The sequence below is a fragment of the Melospiza georgiana genome, chromosome 15 (genome assembly GCF_028018845.1).
Source record: "Melospiza georgiana isolate bMelGeo1 chromosome 15, bMelGeo1.pri, whole genome shotgun sequence".
Lineage (NCBI taxonomy): Eukaryota > Metazoa > Chordata > Aves > Passeriformes > Passerellidae > Melospiza > Melospiza georgiana.
In genome coordinates this window covers 17,801,437-17,812,968 of record NC_080444.1, presented here as the reverse complement: position 1 = coordinate 17,812,968, position 11,532 = coordinate 17,801,437, and the positions used below count along the sequence as shown (strand labels likewise).

The following is an 11,532-nucleotide window of genomic DNA, read 5'->3' as shown; positions in this document are numbered from 1 at the left end:
CTTGGGAAGCCAAGGGCAGATTTGAGAGCAGTTACTCCAGGGCTTCATGCTTCATGCTGAGTTCTGAGCTCAGCAAGATCACAAATTTCTGCTCTTCAAACCCAGGTCACTGACTGCTGAATGAGTGGAGCCACAGGGTCTGCCAGCAACATCCAACCTTCATCTATCTCTGCTGAGCTGGATGGGGAGGAAAGTGATGGGTTACAAATTTGCTGGACTGAGTGCAGTCATGAGTAAGTTCTACTTCACAATTTGGAGACTCTTTTTAAAACTGCTTACTACACTTCTGCCTCAGCTTTTTATGAACTAACAAAGCAGGTTCTTTTTCCCCTCCCATCCAACTTGGTCACCCAAACCATCTGTACCTGTGCCAGATGAACTTTCACTTTCCTGGAATGAGAGAGATTTGACTTGTAAATACACACAACTTCTGATGCATGTCACAAAAGTATTGTGTGAGGATATACTTTCCTCCTTGTGGATTTTTTCCTACATTAATTTTTGGGAGTTAGCTTTTAAAAAGAATTTTAGCAGTCACTTCCTTTCATTTCCTGATCATAGTGAAAAGCAAACTCTGACATTGTTTTGTTAGTAATGTTGGAGAATTCATGTACTGAGTTAATATGTCAGCCTTTCTTACAATAAATAATACAGAATTGTACCACATTAACGAGAATAATTAAACTGTAATATAATTAAATATGTATCTAAGCCCTGAAACTTCCCTGTGAATGATAGCTCTTACCGATTCAACTGTATGATGAAAAAGCTTGTACCAGTTTTGTCCCAGACGACAGTCAAATACAGTATGCAGGAAGTATCTCATGTTCCACCTGCGTCCAATGGCAATTTGAAATTTGGCTGAGAGAAACAGTTTTTTTCAGAGATCAGAGAAAGTCTCTCCGTGCATCAGAGCATTCCTAGAAGTCTTGGCTCTGGAAACAAATGTATCTTTTTGTAAAATATCTTGGTGCTAGGCATGTAAATTTCTGTGGTTACTTTGGCTTGCTGTATTTATTATGACATCACACATGTTTTACTTGTTGTGGTTTAAGAATGATATTCCTCAACTGGAAACACTGCAAACCACGAGTTGCTTGTTTACTCCCCTCTCCTTTTCCCCACTTTGATGATTTGGAGAGCAGAACTAGAGGCACAAAAGGCAAAGATCATGGGTTGCGATAAGAACAATTTACTGGAAACAGCAATAAAAAGACAACCAACAGTAACAGCAACAGTACTAATAAAAGAGTGTACAAGAAACAGTTTACACCTGAGTTCTCACCCCTGACAATACCCGACCATTCCCCCACCATGCTAACCAAGCTGGCAGGCAGCCATTTCCCAAAAAATGAGGTGAGGTACTACAGAATAACCTCTGGGTCCTGGCCATGCCCCCTCCTGGCTCCTGCAGAAATTAAACCTATCTTGTCCAGAACCAGGACACTACATTCTATATATCATAACTTCCTTTCTGTATCAGTTTTATAATCTATGCAAATGGCACCCAGGTAGCCTTCCTTGAGTGGCACACTTGTCTCAAATAAGGCAAGGCTAAGATTTGAGGTAAATAGAAAAACATACTTTTAGTATAGGCTTCCTTACCATACCCTGTAATTTATGCATATATTTCTTTATATACAATTGGTGTCAGATAATTACAGTGCTAATTTTGTAAAGTCTGTGTATGTGTATTTTTGTTTTGAGGGGCTTTCTCCCTTCCCTTCCCCAAAGGCAGAGAGATCCATAATAAAAATTACACCTTTTTGCACCATAACAAAGCTACTTTTCTCAACAGATGAGTACACCATGAGAACATACTGTATTGGTGTAGGATATAAAGGATGTGTCTGCCAGTGATGATGTATATGGATGTGGCACCAACTGATTTCAACCAGACAGAAGATTAGCACCCCATCTAAAACGTGGAAGAAGAGTTTAGTAGTAAATGTTAATTGTAGCTTTGTAAAGCAGCTCTATCTCCTAAAGCCCAGGAAAACAATAGAGAGTAACTAAGTTTGTGTGTTCATGAGGTTTTTTCAGGCGTTCCTGGGAATCAGTTTTACATTTTGTCCTTGTGTAATGGATTGCCATCTATAGAGGTTGCTGTTCAATTTTTTTGAATGCCTGCCCTTGAATTGACACCTGTTAAATTAAGAGTCATAAATTGCCAATACAACAGGCAGAACAAATGTGTCTTAATATGTTCCAACAATCCTAACAATCTATGCTAGATATGTATTTTTTACTGCCAAGCAGAAAGAACAGAAACATACTGACTAATTTTTACCAGAACAATAATCAGACATCCACCAGTAAACATGAGTGTAGGCCAGAGGAAAGCAAAGAGGAGACCTTTTGCAGGATAAAGTCTGCTTAAAATGACGTTGGTCTGTGTTCCTCCTGGGTCATAGTAACACGGGAAAGTCTGGTATTTTTTGAAATTGCTTGCAATTGTTTCTATTCGTGCTTTAACTTCTTTAGAGTTCTCCAACTTGTCTGGGACATATGAGCACTGAAACAAGAAATCAAGGTGATTCACTATAACAAATACTCCAATAAAAAGTTTTTAGTTAAGTCAGATTGAGGGGAAAAAAATCATGCTAGTACTGACAAAATCTTCTGTGGTTTGGCATCCCTGGAGATTGTCTTGGTTTCATTATGTCCATTTGCCATGCCACTCTTCCCTCTTTCCATCAGCATGTCAATGACCCCAGTCTGCAGATTTACAGATTGGGGTTACATTGTTGGAAACCAATAACATACATGCTCAAAAAACCCCTGCAGTCTTTGACACTGTCACTTCCTTATTACAGTGCCAAACTCCAGTTCCTAACAGAGCTTCTAGGCACTGTCACAGTGGGAAAGTGTTCATTGTGCAGAATTTCGCACTGGTTTGTCTGTGTGCACAAGAATGAAGTTGTTTCACTGCACACCTCTGGTTGTAAGTAGTCGAAAAATGCAAGCATGGCTGTTGGGGGCTCCCTCCTTGTCTTTGTTAAACAAAACTATTTTGACTTGTAGTAATAATTCAGAGTTATTTAGTTTTTATTGGAAATAGACTTTGAAGCAGTAAATTTTTTGTTGCTTTTTGTTGTTGTTGTTCATAAAATTTTTTTTCTGCAGTATTATTTTGTGTGTATAATAACGCTTGAATGTACTAAACTGGGACCTGGCCAAGGCAAAAGCAGGGGTGGTTCCTGACCTGAAAATTTTACTTTCATTAGTGCAAGTAGATAGGACATCAAGAAGTTGCCTCCCTTTGCAGTGAACAAGGCTCTTGTTTCCATCTATGGTAGGTAGTTTCTGTTTGCTTCTTTATTACATGTAGCTTTCCCTGAGGCAATCATTATAAAGACAGGCATTAGCTAGAAAAATTCTCTTCAGCTGAAGTGTTTTATTCTATTAGGTTTGCACAGTGGGAAGCGCTAATCTATATAAATGCTTTGCATTTTTAATCTGAACATGTTTGTTCTAAATTTTAAAAGTACTTCAGTCTCAGGCATCCAAGAGTCTGAATTTTCACTGATTTGTTTCTCATTTCCTGTCTAAAATGTGCATCATGTTGCAATTTTCTCCTTCTTTATTCCCTGTTTAATAATATACACCTAAAAAACAAGTAAAATTGGAATTTGTGCTCTTAACATTGGATGGTTCTAAACTTGAGGTCTCTCTTGCTAATTCAACAAGCAACTGAACAAGCCACAGCTTATAAACCGTTTGTTACAATGGGTCTTCCACTGGGAGACTTACATATTTTAAAATGTTCATAGGTGTTGTATTTTCATGTTGGTGTAGTTCCTTTAAATGTATTAACTTAATATTTTAAAAAAATAAAAACTCTAGTTTCTGTAATGTTTTTAAATTGCCTTGGTTTAAGACATTGTTAACATGTAAAAGATGAGTGACTCCTGCTGTTACTGAGATGCTTGGTTTAAAAACTATCAGCCCCTCTCCTCAAAGGTGTTAGATAGTAGCAAAGAAGGAGTTTGCAATCTGCAAGTACCTTAGGATTTCTTTCCAGTGTATCTTCAGTCTGGTAGAGCATAACCTCCTGTCCTGAGGCTGTCAGATTAACCCACACCTGTAGACAGGGATAAGGAAAGATTTCCTCATCCTCTGAGCCTTTGCTGTTTGGGCAGAAAACTTTGTCCTTGATGTTGGCTTTGAGTACCTTGCACACAGTTTCTGTTGTCCAAACACTACAAAAACAAAACAAAAGGTATTCCTTTTAAGCTTATCAGAAGCATCTGTTGCAAGTGGCATGTGAAAATACATCTGTGTGTGCTGACTTGGCTGGAGTTCATAGCTGCTTCATCCTGTTGTAATGAACTGTGCCCACCCTGAATCAGTGGCTGCACCTGGAGAAGGGCTGCCATAGCAAGTTCAGGAAAACATTTTTGTTGTTTTTGCTGGTTTTGCTGGTTTTTAATGCATTCTTTGGTTTTCAGTTAGATTCTGACCTCCCCATCTGTAACCAGCTTCGTATTATTCAAGAAAAAAATGTTGCTATGGATTTTAAAATTTGGTAGTAAATACCTGGAATGCAGTGCACTTCATATCTCAGAAATATTTTTACTGATTTCTTTCAATAAGCCTCAGAACTCACATCTGTTTTCCCCACTTCTCTTTTTCTTTATTACATGGGCCTCTTGCATAAATAAGTAGCAGGATTTTTTTGGGGAAAAGTTAATTTTTACTGTTGCTTATCTGTTTTTCTCAAGACCTACTTTTCTGTTATTGTTAACACATTACATTTTGCTCACAGAAGTACACTTTGGTGTCAAAGAAAGTTGAGTCTCACTCCAGTTCTTATGAAACTACTCTTGATACATGTATGCATCTTTTGTAATGTAATCTGGAGGCAAAAAAATAAATATGTGAATAACTCTATTTTAAAGAGAATGTATTTCAAATAGTTTTGAGATTAAAGGTGCTCTAGCAAGAAGAATGAGGCGGCTGGCCTTGCTTTCTCTGTCATAATCTTGAAACATGAACATGTGAGATGCACTCCTTATTACTTTGATATTTTGCAAATTGATTTTGTGTGTGTAGGCAGAACTCACAAAATTAAATAAGAGGGTGGGCATTCATAACTCCTTCAGTGTTCATTATGTTCTGTAATATTTGGTGTGGCTGCCTGGGTTGTTGAAGGTGCTCGTTTCTTATGATGGTTAATTTGGAAGTAAGATAGAGATTCTTGAGTGAACAATTTTACCATGACTTCTGTTGATCAAGTTCTATTAAACAAGACTCTCTCCTGCCCATAAAAGAGCTTTTTTTAACTGTTTCTATTTATGTAAGACTTGGCTTTTCATTGTCAAGCTTTGATAAGCATGGTTGGCTTTTTGATTCTACAGCAAATGTTTTGATTTAGTCTGTTTTGTTTAGCCATGAGGAGAATAATTTCCTCTTTTTTGTTCTCACTGTGCCTGATGAATTCTTGCCACACTTTTTTCCTCTTCTGTTTTAAATCCTTATGAGCTCTCTGAGAGCACTTTGTCTATTGTACAATGTACTTATGTATACTTTATCACTGGTTTAATTACTGTATATGATGCTAACAGGAAAAAGAATAGCTTCGTTTCATAAACAAATGACTCTTATTACCTCTTAGTGTAAAATGGCACAATGGTGATCCCAATAAAAAAGTACATCATCATGGAGCATGCAACCATTCCCAGTCCCAGGCAGAGGGCTCTTGTCTCCCCTCGCTTTTGTGCAGTCACCAACTTCTTTCCCAGCATGATTTAGAGTTGTGAAACTTGAACAGCCTCTTTTTGGTGTAAAATAAAATACAGAAAAGAAAGGGAAAATATGACAGTTATTGTACTTATGTAACAAATTTCTGAAATATAATTGGTGGCAGAACAGCCCCATTTTTGCAAAAACTAGAACTAAAAAAAATCCAACCAAACTTGCTGTGTTTTTTGTTATCATTAGACTCTTCTTTTACTTTTTAAATTTATCGTGTAGTACCTTAAGAAGTGTGTGTGTGTGTGTGTGTCTGTGTGTGAAAGCCAAGAGACTAGGTAGAAAAATCTGGTAACTTCTGGGGAGAATTCTGTTAACATTCCAATTGTCCTCAGACTTAATTCAGTCTGTTTTATGTCGCTGTTTCTCTGAAATTAGAGTTGTTTTGCTGTATATTGGTAAAGGCTGCATGAAGGGAAAACCTTCCCAGAGTAGAAACCTTTTTACATTATGCCTTTTCTTCTGGAGTAGTTTGAAATGGTGTTGTCTTATTTCAAAAAAACTGAAATTAAAAATTTAACATTTGAGATTTCTGACTTCTGCATGTTTGCTTGGCCTTGTCAATTCAGAGGTGCTCCAAAACTCCTGTCTGAGCAGTGTTGGTGTAACTGGGGAACTAACTCTTGGTCAGAGCATTCGGAACCTGAGCTCAAAACTGACTGGCATTAGCCCCTCCACTCCTTTCACAAAAAGCATTTTAAATGATCCACGATAAATGATCCATAATGTTTTGTTGAAGAGAATCTGAAAATTATTGCCATGACTCCATATGCCATTGAATCATTGTGAGTGGCATACAGGTTTCTGTAGAAATAGTCCAGAACTTTCACTGCAAGTTCAACCAGTCTCCAGTATCTGCTGCACTGACAGCTGTGATTGCTTGTATATAGGGTTTTGTTTTTTCATGAAAATATGGCAAAAGCTGTTTTTATGGAAATGGAAAGATTTGAGTGGGCTTTTTGGAGATAAGAGAAGAAAGCAGAGGAAAAAGGAGGAAAAAAAAAAAAGGCATTAATGCCAAATTGGATTTCCTTTCTGTTCTGCACAAGGCAGTGGTGCACAGCTTTAGGCAGTGCTTTTTCAGGATTTTGGTTTCAGGTGTGTGCAACTTTTCAGTGTATGTCCTTACTAGCTGGCCTTTAGGATGGCATACCTCCTCCCTAAATCCTCCTGTGTTCAGACTTAGATTTATATAAAGTGTAAGATAAGCACAAACCAAAGTTGGCAAATAGCCTCTTCAGGTTATCTGTGAGTTGTTTTCCAGCTGCTGCAGGCTGGCAGAGCTGCAGTGTGACTGCAAGTAGGGGACTATGCTGAATTTGGTGAAAGATGAGATAGCCCTCAAAGCTATGAGCATCAGCTCTTAAAGGAATGAATGGAAATATATTCTGAATGTTCTTTCCTTTCCTGCTATTTCTGGTTTTCCCTTGTAAAAGTGCCTCACTTTGACTGTTTAATGATCAAAGGAAAAAGGTATTTGAAAATTAACATCCTGCTGTTTTTAGACTGTTATAACACCTGAATGTTAGTTCTCTTAGCAATAAAAATATAGATGTCTGTGGTCAGTAAAACACCTTTGGTCATTTAGCAGAACTTGTGGTTAGTTGCAGATTTTAAGAATATATTTTGAAGTCGGTAGTATTTGATATCAAAGTGGAAGGCTGTTTTTAGGTGTCCCTAGAAACTAAATGTATTATTTTTAGAATACTAAATTTTGTCCACTTTCATATTTAAGTCCACTTTAAATAAAACATCCACATCCAATGTGAATTTTACATACAGCATTTTGAGAGGAACTGTTTTTCTGATGATCACATATAATTCACTGGCACTGTAAGAAGCATCTCAATTTGAAAATTGCCATAGATTAACTTTCCTTGTTTACTGCCATTTGCACTTAATACAGAAGGTGAGCTAATGCCCTTAAGAAAGGTTGTACTCTGTTTTTCTTGGTCAGTGGGACTATAGGTAGAATATGTAACAAATGCTCCCAGCACACTTATGCTGCACCTGCATATTCAGATATGTGGACAGGTGTGTGCAGCAAGGAAGCTTGCACAGTGTCACTGACTGTTCCTTGAAACCTTCTGTCAATTCTTTTAGTTTGGAAAATGGGAATAAAAAAACTTAAAGAATTCCAAAGTACTTAAAATATCAGAATACTATGCAACACAGTACCTTAATACCAATTGTTATTAAACTGGCTCTCCATTACATAATGTGCAGCTTGGGCAGAGAGGGAAGTGAAATAAAGGAATATTATCAGGCCTGGAGCACAGGCCCTGAGACCAAATGGTACTGGAGTAGCAGGTCCTTATAGCATCATGGGGAGATAATGATACATGAGTGAAAATCTGTGTAGTTAATAAGAAACTAACATACAGTAACAATGATTAATCTTTATTTTCTGTGAGAAATTGAAAAAATGAAAGGCTGGTACTGCCACTGTGACTTGTGGAAAACTTATAGTGTCCTAGAGCTGTTAACAAATCAAATTTTGATGAACCACAATATTTACGGATCTGTCCCATTTACACTGAGAAACAGTGGATTAATCAACCCCCTTGTTACATGGAAAACAAGAACTGTAGGACTATTAACCAAGGGATTAATAAGAAATCTAATTGCTTCAAAAGTCTGCTTGAATGCCAGCCACACATGCAGTGGATGCACCACTAAACTCATCCTCCTAATAATCTAAAACTAGCAGACCATCTCTTTAAGACACAAAAGGAACTTGTATGTGTTAATAGGAAATGTTTTTTAAGTGGCCCAGAGGTTAAATGCAGTGTTGTTCCCCATCCTCACACCAGACAGACTGCCTGACCCTGGCTCTCTGCAAGGGCTGCTCAGTGATGCTGTTTGCTTGTGCTCCCCCAGTTCAGATAACTGCTTCACCCCAAAGAGAACGAAGACATGTAAATTTTGCAGGGAATGTTAAAAAGAAAGATTCATCTAAAAATATCACCCTAAGGGCTTCTATAGACATAAAAATAACCAGCTAGGTCTTTAGGCAATGTAAAACAAGGATGCTTACATCATTGTTGTGTTGCTGTAGCAAATTAGCTGTAAATGTGGTCCCTAAAACTGAAACACACATTTTCTGGTGCATTTTTTTCTGCTTTCAAATATAGAGGACCAAAAAACCCTGTAACACTATTTCATGCATGTACAGAAGAATTTGAGAGGAAACACAGGACTGCAAAGTTGCATACACATAGAAAACCATATTTACTTGGAATTTCTTCATTGTTTTAAAGGTTAATTTTTTTCTGATTAAAAGTATCTTCTGTCTCCTTGCTCTGTCTATGTATATTAGAAGGAGCATTGAAATAGCTGGTTTAGTGTTTCTTCTGACAAAACTATTAAATCTTTTAAAATTAAACACTGCAGAAGACTTGATTGGCCCAGGAAGTCTGAGTAAAATTGAACTGGAAGATGTTGAAGTGTACAAAGCAAGGCTTAGTCCAGCCTTCAAGAGAAAATGTAAATGTATTTTTGTACTGCAGATTTTATATGGTGGTTCCATATCTATTAGGAATGTATAAACTGCGAATGTTTTGATAATGTTCCCTCTGCCTAATCTTCTTCAATCCAGTTAAATTATACAGTACATTACCTGTGCATTTTCAATGTATAATAATTGCAGTCGCAGCTGCTAGTGATAATCTTAGGGATGCCATCCGCTCAGGTTTTGAATAGTCCCCTATTTTAATTAGAGAGATATTTGATACTTGGCAGGAAGTCTCTACCTTCTCCTACTCTCTCAACTTTCAAGTTTACAGTGGTGTGACCTCAGATGGGACTTCTCTCTCAAGCTATTCCAGTGCTCTTAATTTGCACTGATTAATTTACCTCACTTGCAGAAGAAACGCTGCTAAGTCCTCTATTGAATTTAAGCTGGGGATAAATACTAACAGTGAGATAGTGTTGTGGTTCTTTTATTTGGCTTTTCTTTGAGCCGATTCATCCCACATTATGGTGAACCTTCAGTCAATATTTATGTATTGCTTTCAGATGAACATTATGTTCTAAAATAGCATCATACCAAGAAGAGAGATGCAAGTCATCTACATCTCTAAAGTGATGAAGACTTTTTAAGCAGGCCTGTACCTGTTGTCCTCTATTGCTTCTGCATGCAAAACAGCCATTTGTTTTCCCTGTCAAATGCCAACTTAAGCCATGTTTTATTCTCAAAACACCTTTTATAGACAAAATAAAAATTGCCAGCTTTGCTGGATTTGTAAGAGGAGCACAGTGCTTGGTGATAGTTTATTGATCGAATGCTTTTTGTGAGAACCAGTAGGTAAAAGTTTTAGATTTATAAATATGAGCTCTCTACTGGTTATGTTACTAGAACAGCACTCATATTTACATACTTAGAACTCTCTCTAGGAAGAGTTAGTTGGATCATTTGCACTTGCTTATCTGTTTTCCATAGGTACTTCAACACTGCTTAGATTGTTCCTTTCTGTTTCAATCCTATGCTCATCATTTTCTCATCTGCTGCCCCACCACTTGCAACAGGCTGTAGTCAAAAATGTATTCTGTTAGCACTTTCTTTCTCTTTCCCCAGTCTCTAGCAGTTACAGGCATTTTTTGCTGGTGCTAGGGAAGTGCTGCAGACAGGGAACACCAGTTTTTTCATGAAATAATAAGCTTTCTGTGTGTCTGCAACCACAAATACTTTATGTCACAGAATGAGGTGATGCTGAGCCTCGATGGAAAAGTGCACAGAAAAATTTCTCATGTAGTTGTGTTGGAAACCTAAAGCAGCAATATTTTGACTGTGTAACATAATACACTGTTTATTTTTTGAAACATGCTGTATAATTTTGCTTTATTACTGAACTGTTTACCAGAGGTGCCACTAGAGTGAATTAAAGAAGTTAGATTTTGAATTGTCTAAAAACATATGCAGTTGTTTAAGACTAATTCTATTAGCTTTTAAACATGGTGGGTCTTAGAAAAAAATGGGGGGGGGAAAACACAGAAGTTACTTGCTTAGTTCAGCTGTTCTGAAATATTTCTGGAGTACTTTTTCCTTTGATTCTGTGCTGTAGAGGGCTGCACAGAAGGAATCAGTTTAAGACTAGATTTTTGGGAAGCCTTCAAGACTTCATGTGCCTTGTTCCTCTCTAAATTAGGGGTAGGTAAGCACATCCTCTAAAGTAATGCTGAAAACCCAAAGCCATGAGACTTCTAAAAGCAAAAGTGCATTTACCATTAAAATTAATAAGAACTATGGTCTTATTTGAGCTACAGGCTCCCAATTTATGAAAATATTATTGTTACCTTTGCTAACAGTTTTGAAGAATTATCAGATTGCATCCAGTTACAAAAGAGAGAACTCAGTCTGCATGCTACAGAAAAGTTATCTACCCTGTCTTCCATACTGCTGCAGATATAAAAAACCTTTTACTTACCCAAAAGTAGTTTTTTTGCTTCCCCCACTGTACTTTTCAAAACACAAAGCTATCATATGCTCTCAAGGAAAAAGAGTTGTTTAGAATTAAACTTACAATTTTTGATGAAATGCTGCTTTCTCTGATGAAAAAAGTCTGTTACATGACAGACTTGGGATAGTAGTGGAGCTCAGAGCTGAAAGGGATTTTTTATTAATTTTTTTCCTTTCCTGTACATCGCTGGGTTTGCTTTGCTGTGGCTGAAGTCCTAACTTAATTCCCCTATTACAAAGCCTTTTGTAACCATAAATGGTAAGGTATGAAAGAGCACTGTCCTTTTGGAAATTAATTGCTGGAAACCAGGAAGTCAGAG

General features: G+C 37.3%; 1 protein-coding gene across 1 annotated transcript; it reads right to left on the bottom strand.

Moving 5' to 3' along the window:
• Positions 1 to 2,208: 2,208 nt before the first annotated feature.
• Positions 2,209 to 5,747, bottom strand: LOC131089685 (putative calcium-activated potassium channel subunit beta). The gene is made up of 3 exons (XM_058034518.1): positions 5,611 to 5,747; positions 4,007 to 4,202; positions 2,209 to 2,515 (listed from the first exon to the last, which is right to left on the bottom strand). Exons 1-3 carry the CDS (start codon positions 5,745 to 5,747, stop codon positions 2,246 to 2,248), a joined length of 603 nt encoding a protein of 200 aa, XP_057890501.1. The 3' UTR covers positions 2,209 to 2,245.
• Positions 5,748 to 11,532: the final 5,785 nt, after the last annotated feature.

Coding starts and splice junctions, on each gene's coding strand:
- LOC131089685 (XM_058034518.1), bottom strand. CDS start 5,747: ATGCTGGGAAAGAAGTTGGTGACTGCACAAAAGCGAGGGGAGACAAGA. Junction 4,203..5,610: donor GTGCCATTTTACACTAAGAG/GTAATAAGAGTC, acceptor TTGTTTTTGTAG/TGTTTGGACAACAGAAACTG. Junction 2,516..4,006: donor CACTGGAAAGAAATCCTAAG/GTACTTGCAGAT, acceptor TTCTTGTTTCAG/TGCTCATATGTCCCAGACAA.